This window comes from Pygocentrus nattereri, chromosome 7, assembly GCF_015220715.1.
Source record: "Pygocentrus nattereri isolate fPygNat1 chromosome 7, fPygNat1.pri, whole genome shotgun sequence".
Lineage (NCBI taxonomy): Eukaryota > Metazoa > Chordata > Actinopteri > Characiformes > Serrasalmidae > Pygocentrus > Pygocentrus nattereri.
Window position 1 is genome coordinate 24,134,873 of NC_051217.1, and position 25,086 is coordinate 24,159,958.

The 25,086-nt window shown below is 40.7% G+C and overlaps 2 protein-coding genes across 2 annotated transcripts in view; one reads left to right on the forward strand and one right to left on the reverse strand.

Moving 5' to 3' along the window:
• Nucleotides 1–25,086, reverse strand: part of capn5a (calpain 5a) — a 52,266-nt gene that overhangs the window by 9,352 nt on the left and 17,828 nt on the right. Inside the window, exons 4-8 of the mRNA XM_017719514.2 lie at nucleotides 7,665–7,873; nucleotides 6,555–6,747; nucleotides 3,493–3,686; nucleotides 840–917; nucleotides 365–560 (exon numbers count right to left, since the gene is read on the reverse strand). Of these exons, the coding sequence (XP_017575003.1) occupies nucleotides 365–560; nucleotides 840–917; nucleotides 3,493–3,686; nucleotides 6,555–6,747; nucleotides 7,665–7,873 (870 nt within the window). The remainder of the gene's footprint in view (nucleotides 1–364; nucleotides 561–839; nucleotides 918–3,492; nucleotides 3,687–6,554; nucleotides 6,748–7,664; nucleotides 7,874–25,086) is intronic.
• Nucleotides 11,460–14,601, forward strand: ompa (olfactory marker protein a). Its single transcript, XM_017719515.2, has 2 exons — nucleotides 11,460–11,989; nucleotides 13,824–14,601. Exons 1-2 carry the CDS (start codon nucleotides 11,792–11,794, stop codon nucleotides 14,112–14,114), a joined length of 489 nt encoding a protein of 162 aa, XP_017575004.1. The 5' UTR covers nucleotides 11,460–11,791; the 3' UTR covers nucleotides 14,115–14,601.

Sequence of the window (25,086 nt, forward strand, 5' to 3'; positions counted from 1 at the left end):
AACAAGCTGCTGGTTAAGGAACTATAATTTGGAGGAAGGAACTGAACATTAAAACATATTAAACACCGTGTTCACAGCCCAGTTAATTAATTTCTTACTGTATTTATTTAACTGTTGTATTAAAGCCATAGAGCACTCGAGGAGTGTGCTATCACCAATAACATCACGGCTGTGATGATCTACGGCCACCAAATCACAGTGATGTTATTCCATGATAATGCCCCCCCCCTCTCAGGTTCTACTTCTTAAATATCCGTGGTTTCACATAATGAAATGCTCAAAATAAAGCAGCAGCAGAAGTTTTAGGATATAATTATAAAATAAATATATCACATGCAGCTCTACCATGATCACACTCACACACCTGTGGGTTCTGGAGGTAAGTGGTTTTGTTGTTGATGCAGCCTCCCGAGCGGTTTCTGAGCGGGTCGTCATGACGACTCCAAGACCCAAACAACATGGCCTCTTCCCAGGTCTTATGGATGCTCAGGTAGGAGGTGTTGATGAGTCGGCACAGGATCAGGTCAGTGAAGTGCTTGGAGAAGTCCTCAAATGTCATCCTGAGAGAGGAAGGGGGACGGGGGTGGGGGAAAGGGGTGGGGGTGTATGACAGAGAAGATAAAGAAAACAAGACATATTTCCAAATGGAAATGGTCAAGTTATTTATCATAATTTAAATGATAAATATTTATTATCATTTAGCACTATTCAGTACATTATTTAAAAGACATTTAGCAAATAATTACTTCATATGTAAATATTAAATTGTTTATCCCTTTATTTACAGGACATTCAACTGAACAATAAAAGTAAAAAGAAAGAAACAAGCAGACTGTTACCAGAATTCCCCATCATCCTCCACAGTGACCCCTAGCTTCTCCCTTTCACTCTTACTGACCCTCTGCCACTCCTCTGAACTAGGGAAGAAAGAAATAAGACACCTTTCAGTGAGGCGCGGTAGCTGAGGCATGAGTTGTACATTCAGCTAAACTCTAAGACACAAAAGGCTTCAAATTTATAATTTTTTCACTTTACTAGTCACATTCAGTAAGAAGAAAGAACAGATTCCACCCAGCAGGTGGCAGTATGAATACACAACAAACGGACAGGCTCACTCAAAAGCTGAAATGAAACTCACCCTTAAAACAGTGAGGAGATTTCCAGCCCAAATTCACTGGAGCTCAGAAAAACGAGAACTGCTACATGAGCTGGTATGGACTGAATCTATGCACTTCAAACGTTCAAGTCTAATTTCTTTTTATTTATGATTTTATATATGTTCAGTACTTATCAGTAGGTTGTGGATGTTCAGTACAACATAGCTGATCCAATATTTTTATCCTTTACACACACACACACACACACACACACACACACACACATTATATTTGATTATATATATATATATATATATATATATATATATATATATATATATATATATATACATATACTGCTCAAAATAAAGGGAACACTCAATTAACACATCCTAGATCTGAATGAATGAAATATTCTCATTGAATACTTTGTTCTGTACAAAGTTGAATGTGCTGACAGGCTGATCCAACTTTGATGTGATGTCCTTAAAACAAGTCAAAATGAGGCTCAGTATTGTGTGTGGCCTCCACGTGCCTGTACGACTTCCCTACAACGCCTGGGCATGCTCCTGATGAGGTGGCGGATGGTCTCCTGAGGGATCTCCTTCCAGACCTGGACTAAAGCACCCGCCAACTCCTGGACAGTCTGTGATACAACGTGACGTTGGTGGATGGAGCGAAACATGATGTCCCAGATGTGCTCAATCGGATTCAGGTCTGGAGAACGGGCGGGCCAGTCCATAGCTTCAATGCCTTCATCTTGCAGGAACTGCTGACACACTCCAGCCACAAGAGGTCTAGCATTCTCCTGCATTAGGAGGAACCCAGGGCCAACCGCACCAGCATATGGTCTCACAAGGGGTCTGAGGATCTCATCTCGGTACCTAATGGCAGTCAGGCTGTGCGGCCCTCCAAAGAAATGCCACCCCACACCATTACTGACCCACTGCCAAACCGGTCATGCTGAAGGATGTTGCAGGCAGCAGATCGCTCTCCACACCGTCTCCAGACTCTGTCATGTCTGTCACATATGCTCAGTGTGAACCTGCTTTCATCTGTGAAGAGCACAGGGCGCCAGTGGCGAATTTGCCAATTCTGGTGTTCTCTGGCAAATGCCAAACGTCCTGCACGGTGTTGGGCTGTGAGCACAACCCCCATCTGTGGACGTCGGGCCCTCATACCATCCTCATGGAGTCGGTTTCTAACCGTTTGTGCAGACACATGCACATTTGTGGCCTGCTGGAGGTCATTTAGCAGGGTTCTGGCAGTGCTCCTCCTGTTCCTCTTTGCACAAAAGTGGCGGCAGCGGTCCTGCTGCTGGGTTGTTGCCCTCCTACGGCTTCCTCCACGTCTCCTGGTGTACTGGCCTGTCTCCTGGTAGTGCCTCCAGGCTCTGGACACTACGCTGACAGACACAGCAAACCTTCTTGCCACAGCTCACATTGATGTGCCATCCTGGATGAGCTGCACTACCTGAGCCACTTGTGTGGGTTGTAGAGTCCGTTTCATGCTACCACGAGTGTGAAAGCACCACCAACATTCAAAAGTGACCAAAACATCAGGCAGAAAGCAGAAAGGTACTGAGAAGTGGTCTGTGGTCCCCACCTGCAGAACCACTCCTTTATTGAATGTGTCTTGCTAATCGCCAATAATTTCCACCTGTTGTCTATTCCATTTGCACAACAGCTGTGAAATTGATTGTCAATCAGTGTTGCTTCCTAAGTGGACAGTTTGATTTCACAGAAGTTTGATTTACTTGGAGTTATATTGTGTTGTTTAAGTGTTCCCTTTATTTTTTTGAGCAGTGTATATATATATATCCCTACTTCATATGCAGTTGATCACCCAAGACCGTTGGTTTTCTTTAGATCTGCACTGGAGCTGCGAGGCTCATGTAGCTAACATCATTACAGTGTGTTGGCCTGGTGCTAACTGTAGGACTAAACCCTCACATACTTGCCTCAAACGGTGATGAGTTCTTAAGGAATCTCTAATGCTGTTAATTATGTGGTTTCTGAAACGGTATATGACATTGATATTTACAAAATTGGACAACAGTTTAAAACAGCAGTAACAGCCATCTTTAGTCCATGTTTAGAGATAATGGTGTCTCTCACACACTAACGAAGGGATTCACCAAATGGTTCAGAGCACAGAGCCAGAAACCACATCATACAGTCCATTAGACATCACTGGACAACTTGAAGGATGTGATTACCTCATTTAGCACAATGCTAATTGGTGGAGTCTAGGCTTCCTTTATTTCTTGCAGCTCCAGTGTAAAACTAAAGAACTTCAGACTCCAGACACGTTTTGGCCGGTCAACAGCATTTGAGGTAAACATTTGATGTAAATGAGACTTTGTCACTTTTTGATTCATAATGAAACAACTGACCTGTCGCTCCACGGTCCGTTCCACTCTCGCTCCCCCCAGGGGTTCCGCATGCGGATCATGGTCAGCTTCTCGGACTTGAAGAAAGCCAAAAGGCCGTGACCCAGCCGAACTCTCCGCACATCCGTCACTGCGTAGGCGTGACCTTTGACCAAACCACAGTCCAGACGGGCCTCCATGTCTGCCTGAGAGGTTGCCTGTGGAACGACACCCACACAACACAAAAGTTACAAGCATTTACATAAAAACACATTTTAAGGCACAAGCCTAACTGGGTCCTAAAATACACATCAGCTGTTACTAGATCTGACATAAGATTTCGGCTATTCTACCAGCCTAATGCAACATTTCTTAGACATGTATCTGGGTCATTCTACAGAAACGTCCATTTCTGTGTCCCTAGCGTTTACAGATATATTACACTTGAAAAACATGGCAGGGTTACAATTTATATTTTAAAATAAAACAGCAATTTATTTTAACAATTACACCTTCTTGAGCCTCAATTTATCAATATTGGTTTTTAAATTAATCATATAGAATTCCAGTCACCACAGAAAAGCTCGTCCTCACAGTCATGTCTGAAGGGTGAGGTCATATTTTGAGGTAAAAAACATGTTTTTCTGCTATTTTAACTACAATAATGTACACATGACTATGGAATATATCAATTTATTGACAAAGAAAAAAAAAGACAAATAAATATTATGAAAATATATAGCATCCCCCCGCGACCCTGACGGAGAAGCGGCTTAGAAAATGGATGGATGGATGGAATATATAATGAAAGTCCCCAGGAGTCGTGTCACTGGTGTTAGCGCGTAACAAAAAACTCTTATTTTGAAATAAAAGTCACACTGATGACGTCACTCGACTTCCTTTGACCTGTTTTCTGAGGATCTATGAAGAAAAGCTCATGGTGAGTCCACTGTGTCTGAGTTCTCAGAGATTTTCTCATTCAGCTCATGAAGCTTTTAGCTGACGTCACTGGTGTGACCGACTTTATTCTGAGGTCATTGTGAAAAAAGTTGAATACAGATGGATTAAATTCCGTATTTAAGTGGATGTTCCATGATTGACAGCGTGTGGTTTGATGTTCTGTAGCAGCTGTTCTGTAAAATGCACTGTTCATTAAAAACGATGACGATCGGTCACACCAGTGACTCCTACGGACAGACAGAAAAGTGGATGTTTCTGTTGAATGACCCATCTACAATACATATTTAAAAAACAAAACACTTTTGTTTTGTGGGAGAACCCATATGTAACATATTAAAATACACTTCTATTTGGTTTTGCATTCAAATAGCAATTATAAAACGAACCCTTCCTAAAATCTGAGCTGTGTTCAAAGCCACTGTTAAATACCTGATAATGCTGATAACCCATGGCTGCCTCACAGCAACTGAATTCTGCATTAAAATTCACTGAAAAAATACTGAGTTGTGAATGAACCACTATGCTGTTCACATGGACCACTGGATGTACTGACGGATCCAGTTTTAAACTGAGGAATCGACTGGGAACCACAGCAACTCAGCCACGAAGTGATCGGCCACGTAAAATGACAGAGCGGGGTCAGCAGATGCAGAGGCGCATAGTGCACAGAGGTCACCAACTTTCTGTAGAGTCAATCACTACAGACCTCCAAACTTCATGTGGCTTTCAGATCAGCTCAAGAACAGCGTAGAGAGCTTCATGGAATGGGTTTCCATGGCCGAGCAGCTGCATCCAAGCCTTACATCACCAAGCGCAATGCAAAGCGTGGAATGCAGTAGTTTAAAGCGCCGGCACTAGAGCAGTGGAGACGTGTTCTCTGGAGTGACCAATCACACTTCTCCATCTGGAAATCCGATGGACGAGTCTGGGTTTGGCGGTTGCCAGACTGTACTTGTCTGACTGCATTGTGCCAAGTGTAAGGTTTGGTGGAGGGGGGATTATGGTGTGGGGGTGTTTTTCGGGAGTTGGGCTCGGCCCCTTAGTTCCAGTGAAAGGAACTCTTAATGCTTCAGCACCAAGAGATTTTGGACAATTTCAGTTTGGGGACGGCCCCTTCCTGTTCCAACATGACTGCCCCCCAGTGCACAAAGCAGGTCCATAAAGACATGGATAAGCCAGTTTGGTGTGGAAGAACTTGACTGGCCTGCACAGAGTCCTGACCTCAACCCGATAGAACACCTTTGGTATGAATTAGAGCGGAGACTGTGAGCCAGGCCTTCTCGTCCAACATCAGCGTCTGACCTCACAAATGCGCTTCTGGAAGAACGGTCAAAAATTCCCATAAACACCTTCCTAACCCTTGTGGAAAGCCTTCCCAGAAGAGTTGAAGCTGTTATAGCTGCAAAGGGTGGGCCGACATCATATTAAACCCTATGGATTAAGAATGGGATGTCACTCAAGTTCATATGCATGTGAAGCCAGACGACCGAATACTTTTGGAAATATAGTGTATAACAGGCTAAACAGGCTAAACAAAAATCAGTTACATCAATGCTAACACTCTTCATATGTGTAGTGTTTTTAGTAGATGTGCTGTAAACAGCATTAAACCAAGAGCTGGAAAACAGTAGCACTGTTGGCGTAATGCTAACACAACATAGGAAATCTTATAGCAACCAGAGGAAATTTGCATTATTGTTGTAGTGCTGATTTGGTGAGATAAAACTACTTACAAGAGAAAGGAGCATTTAAACAGTGCTATATTATGATATGGTCATTATTGTATGACGAGATTAAAAAGTTAATTTCTATTATTTACTTTGATCATTATACAACACAAATTATTACTTGAAAACTTCTGTATCATATATTATGTTGTTTCTATTTCATACAAGTAATAAGCCACTTGAGGATGTGCATTCCAGTGACTTTATCAATGGTATGGAAGTTTCACACCTCTCACATGCTCTTTTATGGCTTTCATATTATTTTATATATATTACTCACACATTTACACTTATATATTTCTTGTTGCTATACTTTACAGTTCATTACAATGCAATCACATTTGAGACATTTGCATTTCATATCAAAACACATTTTTAGGTGTTTTTGCACAGACTCACTCTGATGGAGCAGCTGATGAGGCCTCCTCTGTTGTGGACTTTGAGGACGCGTTCAAACAGCTGGTTCCTGGCTTCCTCCTCCTGACCAAAATGTCCCTCCAGCAGGTCGATGGGCTCCGACACGCCTCCTGTGAAATCCACCAGAGCATCTGCTGTGTTCCCACCATCCAGTGCCTCATAGCAGCCATACATCCTGCAAAGAGAAATCATCTTGTAGCAGAGGTCTCAACCACAGTCAGGCTGCAGCGATTACAGGACAAACTGGTAGTTGTTGATTATGGAAAAAATCTGAACACTACTTAAAAACTTAAACACTCTATAACGCTGCAATTTACCATTAAAATTTATACAGTCTACATGCAACCATTTTACTGAATGTATACATCTCAGACACTCAAGCATGCAGAAATTTGGAAAAATTTGGAAAAGTTTGTCTCCCTTTGCTTGCAGTAACAGCTTCTACTCTTTTGGGAAGGCTTTACAGTAGATGTTTGAACATTGCTGTGAGGATTTGATTGCATTCAGTCACAAGAGCATCAGTTGGGTCAGGAACTGCTTTTGGATGATTAGTTCTGGAACCCAGTTCATCCCAAATGTACTGGATGGAGCTCCATCACTCTGGAGAATGCAGTTCCTCTGCTCCACTGCCCAAGGCTGGAGTGCTTTACACCCCAAGCTGTGTGTTTAATGCCTTAAAGGAGCTGAATTCACTCATTAGAAGAGCTGAATACTGTCTGAATACATTTGGACACATAACATCAAAATGCAGAATTATTTGAATATTTGTAAGATGATTAATATCAGAGTCATTTCAACATATCCATTGGCAACATATGTTTAGTTACATACAGTCATAATGATGAGATCAATTTAACATTAAGCTTCTTAGATATTTGATTTTCCTGGCTTTTCTAACTGAATCATTATGTCTGCACTGTTTTTTGGTGAATAAGTCAGTCCAGATTCAGTAATGTTCGGTGTACCTGCTAACAGGATCTGGATAACATCCACTAAAGACTTATTTTTGTATGATAACGATTCTGAGGTTCAAAGAGGCTCCAAAAACTACACTTTCTGGACCAAATGATGGGCCCTTAACGGTTAACTTACTTGGCGTAGGCTTTTTCCACCAGCGCGCTCCAGAATTCATTACTGTCGTTTGAATGGCAGTAGACCAGTTTGCCGTTGGCAGTAGGCAGTCGATCATCGATGACCACATCCACCCACTCTCCAAACCGCCAGAAGCGAAAGTGAAAGATCCCCGCGTACGACTCGGGCCGTTTCGTGTCCCATTCCTGGTCTTTCCAGTCAGGAATCACCTAAAAATATGTGCATACTTTGTCAATGTAGGTTTACATGCATAGAAATGATCTTTGTTGCAGGACCATCACAGCAGGCAGAGTTCACACAATTTCACTGTACTTCATTTGTGTAAGCAACTGTTTAATTACACTGTTAAACTACATACAACTGACTTTAATACTGATTACATATATACATAAATTACATATATACATAAATTTTATATTTTTTATATATATATATGAAAATCCCAGTAGATCAGCAGTTTCTGAAATACTCAGACCAGCCCGTCTGGCACCAACAACCACGCCACGTTCAAAGTCACTTAAATCACCTTCAAGTTGTCTTGGCCACCTCTACATGCCTAAATACATTGAGTTGCGGCCATGTGATTGGCTGATGAGCTATTTGACTGAATAGGTGTACCTAATAAAGTGACAGGTGTGTGCGCGAATATCAGTGGGGGACCCTCACGACCTTCTAGGCCTTCAGAGAAAGTTTAACGATTTCTGTGAAATTAAATTTTTAAAAAAATCTAATTTTTCGCTTATTTATATTTGAACAGAATAATCATGCTTGTTTTATTTAAACTCTTGTATTTACTCTTAAAAAAGTTGGTTCTTCAAGGGTTCTTTAGTAATGTCAACGATTCTAAAAAATAACCATGAACGCTCAAAGAACCTTTGCATAATTAAAGAGTTCTTTGCAATATAAAAGTGTTCTTCAGATTGAAGGAGAATGTGCGGTACCTGGTTCTATTACCTTTTATGAAAATGGTTCTATATAGCACCCAACAGTGTTCTTCTATTTTTACAGCATCAAGCTTGTAACAACAGAAGAACCATTTAGGGTGCTATATAGAACTATTTTCAAAAAAAGGTTCTATAACTTTGGACTGTGGGAGGAAACCGGAGAACCCGGAGGAAACCCACGCTGGTCAACCAGCCGGGTGGCACAGTGGCGCGGTGGGTAGCGCTGTCGCCTCACAGTGAGGAGGGCCTGGGTTTGATTCCCCGGCTGGGTGACTGGGGTCCTCTCTTTGTGGAGTTTGCATGTTCTCCCCATGTCTACGTGGGTTTCCTCTGGGTTCTCCGGTTTCCTCCCACAGTCAGGCAAATTGGACATGCTGAATTGCCCCTGGATGTATGTGAGTGAGTGACTGTGTCTGTCTGTCTGACCTGCAATGGACTGGCAACCTGTCCAGGGTGTATCCTGGCTTCTGCCCAATGACTGCTGGGATAGGCCCAGCACCCCCCCCGTGACCCTGACGGAGAAGCGGCTTGGAAAATGGATGGTTCTATAACGGTCTATAGCACATTTATGCACATTTTTATTCATACAAAGAACCCTTTCATTATGCACAGGGTTCTTTGAGTGTTCATGATTCTATATAGAACCATTTTCTTTAATAAAGAACCCTTGAGGAACCATCTTTTTAAAGAGTGCAGTATTAAAGTATTGAAGAGTGTCTTATTGCATTGATAAGTTTTGGTTGGAAACAAAAGGGTTAAGTTCTTGAAATGTCCTATGGAAAATTCTGAGAGGGGTCTGGCTGAAGACCCTTGCACTCTCAGCCTGACATGCACCACCAGCTATGCCACAACGTTTTGTCTGTTTGATGAGCAAAAACACCAAACCACTTACGGTTGGGCTTCATGAGTTACCTAAATGGATTTTAGCTTCGCCAAACTTAAAATAATGGAAAGAAATAATATGAGAATTTAAAACCCACCTGATGATGGGTTTATTAGCAGGATTATTAGCAGAAAAAGCCAACAAGCTATACTATATACGGAAAAAGTGGTGATATGGTTCTTGAGAACTACGATCATGATACCAATTTCTCTCAACTCATTAAGCAGATCCAGCCAAATGTTAATGTGCTGTTGGGCCTTTTCTGCCTTTGTGGGCTGAGAGTGCAGGCTATACTGAAAATGATCAAATCAGGATTTTTCTTCTCTGTGGTGTCCAGATAGACACAGCCAAGAGAGCTCTCCCACTGGGTAGGACTTCAGGAGCTGAACAGAAGTCCTTACGTGTTAGATTAACTACCAATATAATCAGGAAGTGACAGTGGAATCAACCAATCACACTGTGATTTTCAATGGATGAGACCAATTTTGTGATGAAAACGCCATTCCAAGCCTTTTGGAAGTTTTAGATACGTCAATGCCTGTGAATATGAGTGGTTGACAGACAAGACAGAGTTTGATATAGCACATAAACACTGCTAAAGTTTCAAAACATACCACATACTCCACAGCACATACTCCAAAAGAGCCTACACAAAAACAAAATCCATTCATACTGTAGTTATATGTTGCTGTTGTTGAGACAAAACATCACAACTCCGAAATGGTAACTTTACAGAACGAAAAAACCTGCTTTACTTTTAATGTAAGTCAATGGAACCAGACATCTTTACAAGTCATTTTATTTTCTTTTAGTCATTTCATCAAGAAAATTACACACAATATAAAGGCCATCAGGCATGTTCAGACAATGTTCCGACAGCAGCGATATATCTTTTTGAATGAGGCACAATATAGAGCAGCCAATCAGAACAGAGACCAATTTAAAAGCATAGTACCACCAGCCTGTTGGATTCGAAGGGATAAAAGGTTGGAAAGTGACCAAGTATAAATAATACACAAAATTTTTTTTTTGGTATTTTCATAAGTAAACACACAAATGTCATAAAAGGACCTCTGCGGAAAAAATATAACAGAAGAAAAATGGGTTAGGAGTGTGTTTATGGGACAGTTCCCCAAACTGTTCCCACAAAGTTGGGAGCATGAAGTTGCAGAAAGTTGGCGACCTCTGTGTACTATGCACCTCAGCATCCGCTGACCCCACTCTGTCATTTTACGTGGCCGACCACTTCGTGGCTGAGTTGCTGTCGTTCCCAATCACTTCCACTTTGTTATAATCCCACTGACAGTTGACTGTGGAACATTTAGTAGTGAGGAAATTTCACGACTGGACTTGTTGCACAGGTGGTGTCCGATCACGGTACCACGCTGGAATTCACTGAGCTCCTGAGAGCGACCCATTCTTTCACTAATGTCTGTAGAAGCAGTCTGCAGGCCTAGGGGCTTGGCTTTACACACCTGTGGCCATGGGAGTGAATATAACACCTTAATTCAATGGTTTGGATGGGTGAGTGAATATAGTGCATGTTTTCTAGAGGCATCTAGAAAAGCCAAAAAATGTTTACGAGATCAACATTAGCTTGGTGCTAACATACGGTTAGAATCCCATAGGGATGCTAGCAGAAATCTGCTTTATTGTAGAGTTGATTTTTTTCTGTCCTTCTTCTCCTGGGGGAGGTCTCCCTTTTCCATCATTTACAAACACGTACACACCTCAGTGAGCCTAAATCTGCCTCACAAATAACTAAAACTGCTGTGGTAGTGTCCTCAATTGTCAAGAAATGCCCAAAGGAAAACCGCCAAGTCGCTGCTTTGTACGTCATTAAGCTTCCGTTGCCTGGTGATGCAACACATCGCACACCAACCATGAATCCCCTCACCCATCTCCCCCCCTTTTGCCCGCTCTCACCAGTATTTCAACTCCCCTTACCATCCCACCAGCCCCCCATATGAAATAGAATCAATAATGTCCTAAACAAAATGAGGCTCATTGCCCTGTGGGAACAGACAGAGGCGGGCAGTGGGGGGTGGCATATGAGAGAGAGATCGAGTGAGACAGAAAGAGCAGATAGAGAGCATAGACGGCAGAAAGTGCAGGAAGAGTAGACAGATCACAGGCAGACGGCAGTGAGTGAGTAAAGAGACAGTAGGTAGACTTCAAAAGCTACAACGACTGAAGAGAACTAGCAGCAAGAAAGCGTAGAGAAAACAAGGAGGCAGCAAAAACTGTGAGAAGGAAAGTTGCAAAAGCAGGCAGACAACAGTCAGCGAGGACAGCCCAGCATGACCGAGGAGATGGAGCTGGACTTCACGGAGGACCTGCAGCTGAGCGAGGTGATGCGGCTGCGGGTTCAGTCCCTCCAGCAGAAGGGCCAGAAGCGGCAGGACGGAGAGCGCCTCCTGCTGCCCCACGAGGCCGTGTACCGGCTGGACTTCAGCGAGCAGGAGCTGACCTTCTCCCACTGGAACGTCAGCCTGAAGGTAGGGCCAAAATTCACGATACACAATATGTATCATGATCTCTATGCTTTTCTTTATTCAGCATATTCTATACCATCCCTTACACATTTTTCTCTACAACAACCCATCAGGATCTAAAGCAGAGCTGTAAGAGGGATTGATCTGAATTTCGAACGTAGCTTGTTAAGTTACCTTAATAAAATCAATAGACATGTTAGTAATGGAATTCGTTTAAATTACAAAATCCAAAATGTTTTTAGCTTAAATCTGTGTTGTTTACATACTGGTGATGTAGATCACAGATATTTTGATCCCAACCCGAGTCTAGCTTGTTCATCTACCTCAGCACCAATGATAGACATGTTTGTAATGTAATTAGTCTAAATTATTATTTAAGAAAAATGTTGATCAAGCAGTTGAAAACCATACCAAAATTTCTTTGCTTGGGAAAAATTTTTGTGTTGTTCACATGTTAGTGTTGCAGATCACAGTGGACAACATGGGTGACCACTGCATGCCAGCTTAGGTAGAAAAATGACAGAAAAAAAAACATAAAAGGCAGAAACGTAGGCCAGAATTTGTTACACAGAAAATTTAAGACCAACCTGAACCTGATAAATATTTCCAAGACCCTAAATCAAACTCCTTCCAATGTCCTGACAGCCTTTTCTAAATAGACTTCAAAGTAAGCAGGCAGCATAGACTCTTGAGCAATGCCACAGAACATGGTTCCCCACCCAGTCCACGTACTTCCCTCATCCCCATGTGTTGAGAGTTGGATTGGAGCAAAAATGTGGATCATCTGGGGGTCCCTGAGGGAACCACTACCATAGAAGAACCACTTTTGGTCTCCTTAAAAGTGGTGGATCTCAAACTACCCTGGACGACTGCCCTAAAGAACCAAATATATATATGTATATAATAATAAATAAATATAATGAGTAAATAAATATAATAAGTTACGTTGAGTGTTTCAGCCTGATCAGCTTTTAGAATGAGGCACAATACAGAGCAGCCAATCAGAACAGAGGTTATTTACATACATAAGTCTGAAAGGCACAACAACAAAAACAGCCTGTTCAATTCAAAGGAATAACAAGAGGTCAGAAAACGACTATGTACAAATGGTTTATGACTGTTTTTGGTAAGCTCATAAATGTTATAAAAAGGCCTCGGCAAGAAAATAAAATATGAGAAAATAATAAAATATGGGCTCTTTAACCTGCATGCATTTAACCCAGCACAGCCAAAAAGCGTCTATGCCATTGCTCTTAGCTTGGTGCGTACTACTAACTAAACGTACTACTAAAATCCCATTGGGGCGCTAGCAGAAATTTGCTTTATCATACAGGATTTCTTTTTCCTGTTTTATGACCAAAGTTTTACTAGGTTCCATACTAGGTGCCTTAAAGGTTCTTTAAACTTTATAAAAAGCTTCTTCGAAAACCATCGGCCATAAGTTCATTTTTAGAGAAAAGACCCCTCACTAGAACCTTCATTCTTAAGAATGCCAATAAGCACAATTCAGAACCATCAGCCAACTGTGGAACTTTGGACACTGTGGAATTAGACCTCCACATTTAACCCACCCGTGCAGAAAAACACCCACATACATACACACACACATTACGGGGCAGTGAGCAGCCCTATCCACAGCGCCTGGGGGAGCAGTTGGGGGTTAGGTGTCTTGCTCAAGGACACCTCAGTCACATACTGTCAGCTCTGAGGATCGAACTGACAACCTTCCAGTCACAGGGCTTGTTCCCTAACCTCCAGCCCATAACTGCCCCCAGTCGTATGTGATGTAATGTATCATAGCAATAACATAGGGTCTTATCTCCCCCCTTGTCTGAAGGGTCCAGGCCGCCTGTCCGTCACTGGAATCTCTCAGCTGTGGACGCCTGACCTGACCAACCTGATGACCCGGCAGCTTCTGGAGCCCACTGGTCAGTTCTGGAGGAGCGCGGGGGACCCCGAGGACGCCCCCATAAAGTGCCTGGAGGCCGACATCCAGGAGTTCGGAGAGAGGATAGCTGAGCTAGCCAAGGTCAGGAAGGTGATGTACTTCCTGTTCGCATTCAAGGAAGGAGCGGAGAAGGACAACATCACCTGCTCACTAGTCTTCAAGAAAAGCGCTGAGGCTTGATCTCTGGCCCCAGCGCTAAAGGTTAGAAACCATCTCTCAGATCATGGAGGCAAATAGTTTAGTCCTTTATTTAGTCCCTTTAACTAACAGAAGCCTTTAGTGTAACAATGTAGATTTATTTTGTAGATTTTGGGAGCAGATTTTGCTCAAAAACATTCATCTCCAGTGGAAATAAGTTAGATTTGAGCTCATTTCTATCTGCATTGTTGGCCAGTATAAGCTTAAACACTCAGTTAAAATATTATTATACAACTAAAACCACTTGCTTCTTACTTATAGACAATAATAATAAAGAATGTTTATTATTTTGTTGTAAAACAGCTGTGTACTGTACTTTTGTCTGGTCACGTATACAAAAACCTCATGCTGCTTGAAATATAAAGAGTTTTACCTGAAAAGCACAAAATATAGATATAAAATATATAACATGTAAGTGTAAATCAATCAAATAACAGAATAAACTAGTTTTGTCAACTAATGAACTGCTGTTCTGGCTCGGCCTCTTTTTCCGTGTCTCTGTGTTGCACTGATGAAGCTGCTGAAAGCGCGAGTGTCCCTCGCTGTGAGGTCATATCAGAAAAGTGCAGGCCTGGCCGACTGCCAGCGCTGCCCACTGTACGCCTGCTGATCAATGCCGTGCTGCCCCGGGGCGGACAGTGCACGGACAAAACCAACCACAGCCGCCTCTATTCATACACGCATGACATTCAAAACTACAGGCAGAGGTCAAAAGCATTTAATGCAGTTCTACAAATCATTTATGGCATTTTTCATGACAGTAACATCTTATACCAGCAGCACAAAGATGTTTTACCAGATGTTAAGTAAATATTAGAGATATTAGATATTACTAAACCTGTGCAGATATTCTATTATCACAGACACATTCAGTAGTTATTGTCTTATCTTAAAACTCTAAACCACAAGCTTATTGCTCTAAAGGCTTATTATTCAGCAAACATGGTCAATTATTTAGTACCTACCAAGAATTATTCAGTAACAAATATGAATGATTTGGTACATACTATGAATTATTCAGTAACTATTATGAATTATTCAGTGACTACTATGAATGATTTGGTACATACTATGAATTATTCAGTAACTATTATGAATTATTCAGTGACTACTATGAATTATCCAGCAGCTAATATTACTCATTTTGCATATGGTATGATTATTTATTAAGTACTTTAAATTGATTATACCCTACTATCTTAAGGGATTAAACCGTGCACTTAAAAAAAATCCTAATCTGTAATTAAACAGACGTCATTCACCCCAAAACATCTTCACATTAAGCATAAACTGGCTGACGACTACGAACAGGACTATAAAAGAGATTTCTGAAAACAGAGAAAAACACTGAAACAGAGAAAAGGAAAAAGGTTTTCTTAAAAACAGTCCCAGGGGTGTGTGTGTATTTGTCTCTGTGTATTTGTGTGTGCGTGTGTTTGTCTGTATTTGCGTATCCTCAGAGACACAGAAAGGGAAGAGTGTGTGCAGGCACGATGCAGAGAAAGGGGATGATAATGAGGCCTCAAGAGAGAACAAGGTGTCAAACACACAGAAAGACAGACACAGCAAAAGAGAAACAAAGACAGATGGACAGAGTGAGAGACAGACAGAGAAACAGATAGAGAGAGAGAGATAGAGAGAGAGAGATAGACAGAGAGAGAGAGATAGAGAGAGAGAGAGAGAGAGATTAAGAGAAAGATCAAAAACACAAACAATAAAAGTAACTTTTCAAACAGTAGTGTTAGACAGAATGCTTTTAAAAAACGAATGAAAAAAAATGGTTTAACAAAATAAGTAGCAACAGACAAAGAAAGGTTTAATGACCAAGAGCTTCCAAACAGAAGGACAGAGTTTCAAAAAGAAATTAAAGACAGACAACAGTTTTCAAAAAGAGTGAAAGGAGCTTACAGACAGGCTGACAGATAGTGATAAAAAAAAAAGAAATGAGGAAAAGAGAGGGGAAGGAAAGAAGAGTCCAGTGAGAGTGAGACAGTGGGATGAAGCAGGTTTATTAATGTGTTTACAGTCATAAAGCAGAACACAGTGAAAATATTTGCCATTAGAGACTCAGCAAAGACGATAACAGTACAAACTGGTGTACAGATGTGAGAAAGGTCTAAATCTCTCATTAACCAGTAAACAAACAGACCTCTCTCTCTAACATGGTGGATCTCATTAACACTCATTAGCTCATGTTCAACACATCCCACATGACTGCACTGAGTGCCGAGCAGCAGCACACAGAGCGCAGGGAGGAATGAGCACTGTAATCTACACTCAATCCTGTAATCTACACTTTAATCTACACTCAGCCCTGTAATCTACACTGTAATCTTCACTCAGCCCTGTAATCTACACTGTAATCTACACTCAGCCCTGTAATCTACACTCAGCCATGTTATCTAAACTTTAATCTACACTCAGCCCTGTAATCTACACTCAGCCCTGTAATCTATACCGTAATCTACACTCAGCCCTGTAATCTACACTTTAATCTACACTCAGAACTGTAATCTACACTGTAATCTACACTCAGCCCTGTAATCTAAACTTTAATCTACACTCAGCCCTGTAATCTACACTTTAATCTACACTCAGCCCTGTAATCTACACTCAGCCATGTTATCTAAACTTTAATCTACACTCAGCCCTGTAATCTACACTCAGCCCTGTAATCTATACCGTAATCTACACTCAGCCCTGTAATCTACACTTTAATCTACACTCAGAACTGTAATCTACACTGTAATCTACACTCAGCCCTGTAATCTAAACTTTAATCTACACTCAGCCCTGTAATCTACACTTTAATCTACACTCAGCCCTGTAATCTACACTTTAATCTACACTCAGCCCTGTAATCTACACTCAGCCCTGTAATCTATACCGTAATCTACACTCAGCCCTGTAATCTACACTTTAATCTACACTCAGAACTGTAATCTACACTGTAATCTACACTCAGCCCTGTAATCTAAACTTTAATCTACACTCAGCCCTGTAATCTACACTTTAATCTAAACTCAGCCCTGTAATCTATACTGTAATCTATACTCAGCCCTGTAATCTAAACTTTAATCTACACTCAGCCCTGTAATCTACACTTTAATCTACACTCAGCCCTGTAATCTATACTGTAATCTACACTCAGCCCTGTAATCCATACTGTAATCTACACTCAGCACTGTAATCTACACTCAGCCCTGTAATCTACACTGTAATCTACTCTTCCCTGTAATCTAAACTCAGCCGTGTAATCTATACTGTAATCTACACTCAGCACTGTTATCTACACTCAGCCCTGTAATCTACACTGTAATCTACACTTCTCTACATTCAGCACTGTAATCTACACTTCTCTACGTTCAGCACTGTATTCTACACTTATCTACATTCAGCGCTGTATTCTACACTTACCTACATTCAGCACTGTAATGTACACAGCACTGTATTCTACACTTATCTACGTTCAACACTGTATTCTACACTTACGTACGTTCAGCACTGTATTCTACACTTACCTACGTTCAGCACTGTATTCTACACTTATCTACACTCAGCACTGTAATGTACACAGCACTGTATTCTACACTTATCTACGTTCAACACTGTATTCTACACTTATCTACATTCAGCACTGTAATCTACACTCAGCACTGTATTCTACACTTATCTACACTCAGCACTGTAATGTACACAGCACTGTATTCTACACTTATCTATGTTCAGCGCTGTATTCTACTGTATACTTACCTACATTCAGCACTGTATTCTACACTTATCTACATTCAGCACTGTAATCTACACTCAGCGCTGTATTCTACACTTCTCTACGTTCAGCGCTCTATTCTACACGTACCTACGTTCAGCGCTGTATTCTACACGTACCTACGTTCAGCACTGTAATCTACACTCAGCGCTGTATTCTACACTTATCTACGTTCAGCGCTGTATTCTACTGTATACTTACCTACATTCAGCACTGTATTCTACACTTATCTACACTCAGCCCTGTAATCTATACTGTAATCTACACTCAGCCCTGTAATCTACACTTTAATCTACACTCAGCCCTGTAATCTACACTGTAATCTACACTCAGCCCTGTAATCTAAACTTTAATCTACACTCAGCCCTGTAATCTACACTTTAATCTACACTCAGCCCTGTAATCTATACTGTAATCTACACTCAGCCCTGTAATCCATACTGTAATCTACACTCAGTACTGTAATCTACACTCAGCCCTGTAATCTACACTGTAATCTACTCTTCCCTGTAATCTACACTCAGCCGTGTAATCTATACTGTAATCTACACTCAGCACTGTTATCTACACTCAGCCCTGTAATCTACACTGTAATCTACACTTCTCTACATTCAGCACTGTAATCTATACTTCTCTATGTTCAGCACTGTATTCTACACTTATCTACATTCAGCACTGTAATCTACACTCAGCACTGTATTCTACACTTATCTACATTCAGCGCTGTATTCTACACTTACCTACATTCAGCACTGTAATCTACACTCATCACTGTATTCTACCCTTATCTACATTCAGCGCTGTATTCTACACTTATCTACACTCAGCACTGTAATGTACACAGCACTGTATTCTACACTTATCTACGTTCAACACTGTATTCTACACTTATCTACGTTCAACACTGTATTCTACACTTACGTACGTTCAGCACTGTATTCTACACTTACCTACGTTCAGCACTGTAATCTACACTCAGCACTGTATTCTACACTTATCTACACTCAGCACTGTAATGTACACAGCACTGTATTCTACACTTATCTACGTTCAACACTGTATTCTACACTTATCTACGTTCAGCGCTGTATTCTACTGTATACTTACCTACATTCAGCACTGTATTCTACACTTATCTACATTCAGCACTGTAATCTACACTCAGCGCTGTATTCTACACTTCTCTACATTCAGCGCTCTATTCCACACGTACCTACGTTCAGCGCTGTATTCCACACGTACCTACGTTCAGCGCTGTATTCTACACGTACCTACGTTCAGCGCTCTATTCTACACGTATCTACGTTCAGCGCTCTATTCTACACTTATCTACATTCAGCACTGTATTCTACACTTATCTACATTCAGCGCTGTATTCTACACTTTTCTACACTCAGCACTGTATTCTACACTTTTCTACACTCAGCACTGTAATGTACACAGCAGTGTAATGTACAGCGCTCTATTCTACACTTTTCTACGTTCAGCGCTCTATTCTACACTTTTCTACGTTCAGCACTCTATTCTACACTTTTCTACGTTCAGCACTCTATTCTACACTTTTCTACGTTCAGCTCTCTATTCTACACTTTTCTACGTTCAGCACTCTATTCTACACTTTTCTACGTTCAGCACTCTATTCTACACTTTTCTACGTTCAGCACTCTATTCTACACTTTTCTACGTTCAGCACTCTATTCTACAATTTAATCTACACTCATGTTCATCGTGTTAAATCATTAACACAACACTGACAGGTCATTAATTTCACCCTACATCTACAATTTTTATTAAAAAAAACCCTACAATTTAAATAAAAAATAGAAACAGAACAAACGAAAGAAAATAAAGAAAAAGAAAAGAAAGGATAAGAGAAAAAGAAAGAAAGACCAAGGGATGACGGTAAGGTGATTAGATGGTTCAGAGAGGGTCTTAAGGAAGAGAGAGGGTCTTAAGGAAGAGAGCGTCTTCAGAAAGAGAGGGTCTTTAGAAAGAAAGGGTTTTTAGAAATTATATTTTATGCATATTATTTAAACTCTATATATATGATTGAAAATAGTACAAAGACAACAAATCAAACTGAGAAACTTTATTGTTTTTAAAAATATTTGCCCATTCTGAATTTGATGCCAACAACACGTTCCAAAAAAGTTGGGACCTGGGCAACAAAAGGCTGGTAAAAGTTGTGTAATGCTAAAAAAACAACTGGTGGTTGATTCACAACAGGTCAGTAACATGACTGGGTATAAAAGAGCATCTCAGAGAGGCGGAGTCTTTCAGAAGTAAAGTTGAGGAGGGGTTCACCAATCTGAAAGACTTCTTGAGCAAATATAATGGAAAAATTCAAGAATAACATTTCTCAACATAAAATAGCAAAGAACTTCAGCAAACATACACTGTGTGCACAATTATTAGGCAAGTCTTATTTTTGAGGATTATTTTTATTAATGACCAACTACTTAGTTAATCCAAAATGCTCTCAGTTAATCCAAAATGTTAATAAACCTCAAACATGAATGTTTAAGAAAGTAAAAGTGAAGTTTTGGCTTTCTTAGGAGAATATCTATATGTGCATATTTATTGGGCAATTATTATTGTGCAGAATTATTACGCAGCTAAATGAAAAAACACATTTTCCCATCTCACTCTTTTTATTTTCATCTGTTCAAGTGAGAATTATAAACAAACAACTCAAAACTTTCCAATGAACATTTCTGAGATATATAAAAAATAAATAAATAAATAGTGACCAATATAGCCACCCTTCTTTTCAATAACAGTGATGAGCCTTCCATTCATGGAGTCTGTCAGTTTCTTGATCTGTTGACTATCAACTTTTTGTGCAGCAGCAACCACAGCCTCCCAGACACTGTTCAGAGAGGTGTACTGTTTTGACACAAGAGTCACTCTCATTTAATCAGTCCATAAATCCTTGTGTGTCTTGTTCAGTGGTGGTCGGGTTTCAGCCTTCCTTCCTTGGCCATGTCTCTGAGCGCTGAACATCTTGTACTTCTTGGTGCTCCAGCTAGGCTGCAGTTCTGGAATATGACAGAACTGGAAGATAATGGGTTCCTGGTAGCTTCACGCTTGATTCTTCTCAAATCCTTGGCAGTTAATTTGCGTCTTTTTTTTCTCAACATGTTTCTTGCGACCCTGTTGGCTATTTGCAACAAAACGTTTGATGGTTCTGTGATCACGCCCCAATATCTTAGCAATTTCAAGAATTCTGCATCCCTCTGAGAGACTTTTGGTAATTTTTAACCTTTCAGAGTCAGTTCAATTTTTTTTTGGCCCTTTTTGCCTAAAGAAAAATAATTATGCACACCTTGATATAGGGTCTTGACCTCCTTAGGCCACACCCTCCCTCATTACACAGATACACATCACCTGCTATGCTTAAATTCAAGCATTCAAGTTTATCCAGCTTGGAGTTAGAAAATATGCCTAAAAAATTATAATATGGTCAAAATACTTACTTGCCTAATAATTGCACACACAGTGTAAACAGGACCCAGAAATGCTGCCACCTTCTCTGGGCCTGAGCTCATTTAAAATGGACTGAGGGGAAGTGGAAAAGTGTCCTGTGGTCTGACTAATCAACATTTGAAATTCTTTTCGGGAAATCATGGACACTGTGTCCTCCACTCAGCTTGTCATCAGTCCACAGTTCAAAAGCCAGTATTCATGATGGTTTAGGGGGGCATTAGTGCACATGGCATGGGTGACATGCTCATCTGTGAAGGCACCATTAAAGCTGAATGATATATACAATGTTTTGCCAACATGTGTTGCCGTCCAGATGACGTCTTCTTCAGGGAAGGCCTTGATTATTTCAGCAAGACAATGTCAAACCACATTCTGCATGTATTTCAGCAGCTTTGCTCCGTATTAAAAGAACTCAGGTGCTAAACTGACCTCCAGTCCAGACCCAATCACCACTGATAACATTTGCTGCATTATTAAATGAAAAATACTGCAAATGAGACCCTGAACCACTGAGCAGCTGAAATCCTGAATCAAACCTGAGCAGAAAACATTTCACTTTCAGAACTACAGCGGCATCTCCTCAGTTCCCAAATGCTTACGGAGTGCTGTTAAAAGAAGAGGTGATGGAACACAGCGGTAAACACGCCCCTGTCCCAATTTTTTGGAACGTTTTGATGGCATCAAATTCAAAATGGGCAAATATTTTTCAAAAAACAACAAAAATTTCTGAATTAAATGATTTGTACATCACTGCATGCTATGTTTATTTACATTCTGCACAGTGTCCCAACATTTTTGGAAATAAATAACAAAACAAGTCCGTAACTTTTACACAGGCCACATTTTATGATTTATGTTGTACTAATATGTTAACTGTAGTAAATACACAGTATCTGTGCATTAAAATGTGCAGAAGAGTGTTCTCTGTAAAGGATTTATTCAGGTATTATACAGAAAATCAATAAATTAGAAAATCAACAGCATGCCAATTGACCAAGGGTGTGAAAACTTTTGCATGTGACTGTACATTAACTTGAGTAACAACAGTGAAGCATCTCTACATTAATAAACAGACACATTTAATGGGAAGCATCTGTAAACTGTGGTTTTGATCAACATACAATTCACTCTTCAGTCCTTCTGAAAGTCATTAGTGCTCTCCAGCTCAGCCCTTAAGAGAGCATTAAAACATTCCGGAAACAGATGGCAGCTGCAACAGGCGGGGAAGCCTAAGGGGCAAGAAACCCCCCACTTGCCCCCCACTCAGTTACCTCAAAGTGAATCTAATATCATTTATTCTGGGGCGTCTTCACTATTGCTTCACAACCCAGGCAAGTGTTTGAAAACAGATGAAGTGGAGGAGGATCTCTGAGCTGATTACACTGCAGCTAGAGCACAGTGGGTATTAAACCACCGGAGGAGACGGCATGCAGGGGGACTTTCCACAACGCTGCCCCTCCCCAAGGGGGGCGATGACACAGAGTTTGTGTAGCTGTTAGTGACAGTGCAACAGGTTTCTTACCCATGCAGCAAAAAACAAGCCTGAAGTTCTCTCACTTAACTGGAACCATGTGATATATTTAAAGGGCCAATATCCTACATTTTTACTGCATTCCTTTCTCCTTGAAATTGGTGATGTGATAAAATGATAGGAATAGGAGTTATCACTGGCTTCACCATGTTGTAACCAATTCCAATAGTAAACAAACTGGTTTGTGTGACACAACAAATGCACTGAACTCAAAGCGGGCTGGTTTGCAGCAAAAGCAGCCTGGCTTTTAATTCAGTGCTTTTGTTATGTGACAAAAACCAGCTTGTATACATGGAGAGTGAATGGTCCATTCCGTAACTTTCATAGCACGTACCCTCACATAATACATCAAACATTTACGTCTAAAAAAACTAAAAGTAGAATATTATATATTATATATATATATATATATATATATATATATATATATATATATATATATATATATATATATATATATATATATATATATATATATATATTAAGATTCAGCCGATGCCAATAAAAATAAGAGGTGAAAACTTCCCAGTCACCACTGCAATGCTTACTAATGCAATCTACTTACACAGTACACTGTTAGAAAAGAAGGTTCTGTTCAGGTCCATTTTTCATTCATCAAGATACAAACAGTGTAAATGTTCCCTCAAAGGTACAGCAGTGGTTTTAAGGTCCAATTGAGAACCCTGAATAAGGGCATTTTCCCCCTTGGGCCGTTTCAGTTTCTGAAGTCAAGGTTTCTTTGGTGTATGTGAACACACCAAACTCAGACCCCTCTAAACAGCCCCAAAAACCACCTTTCAAGGTCTCAGTTTGGTTCGTTTGTAGTTGTTTTGTGGTCTGATTGATTTGTGCACTGTGAAAACGAAACGGCCCCAATCTGCTTTAGCTTTGCTTTATGGTGAAGACCTCGAGGCTCAGTGTACACACTGCCACGGTCTTCAGCACTTCGGCAGGTAAAGTGCAGGGCAGTCGTGGGCCGGAGGTCAAGGAACCAGCCTTGCGACCGGAAGGTTGCTGGTTCGATCTCCAGAGCCGACAGTACGTGACTGAGGTGCTCTTGAGCAAGACACCTAACCCCCAACTGCTCCCCAGAGGCTGCGGATAGGGCTGCCCACCACTCCGGGCAAGTGTGGTCACTGCCCCCTAGTGTGTGTGTTCACTAGTGTGTATGTGGAGTTTCACTGCACAGATGGGTTAAATGTGGAGGTGAAATTCCCCCATTGAGGGACTAATAAAGGGTCACTTAATTCATAAAATTAAATAATACAAACAGACCGAAGATCATTTATAAGGTTCTACTTAAAGGGTCCCACTTTATATTAAGTGTCTATAACTGTGTAGTTACATGTGCATGACATATGCAACAACAATGTAACTACTAATGATTTAGTCACTGTTATAGATGGATTACAGGCCACCTTGTACATGTGTATCGACTTCAGTTTTGCCTTTAATTACACAAGTGTATCTTAACAGTTGTAACAGCCTATTCTCTCATGCAGTTACTCAAGGATAATAACAAATGTAATTGCATTTGTAATCAGACACTATCTGCCAGCTTTCCTAATATTCAGCCTGCATTTCTGTTGCTAGTGCTGTGACACTGTAACCAGTTTCAACTGTAAACCAGTCTGTAATGTGATGGTACAGCAGACGTCTGCTTATCTTAACATGGAACTGCATTTCCCCCAAAGCAACTGCCACTCCATTATTACACAGTGCCTACATAAAAACTTATTATAAAGTGTAACTTTAACACTAAACTATAGAAAAGTTCATGTGTAGAAGACACACGTGTAATTACATAGACTGTACTTCTGTAATCCACCTCTAACAGTGAGTAAATCATGAGGAGTTACAGTGTTGCATGTTATTCATGTATAACTACATGGTTATAAGAGACAATATAAAGTGGGACCTATTAAAGCAATAAGATACGAGAGTCTGCGTGATTTTACCGTGTTAAAGGCTCAAGCTGGTCACGCAACACAATTTTCAGCTGCTTTCACATTGAATCAATGAAAATTCACAGCTGGCGCGTTTTGTGGGGCAGAGATTCAGTGAGGAGCACAGCTGAAAGTGGAACCCACCACGGCAGACCCCCAGGGTCATTTTTCCGATTTTGCGTAATGCCCTTCGGCCAGTCATTTCAGCATGGAGAGCAGCAG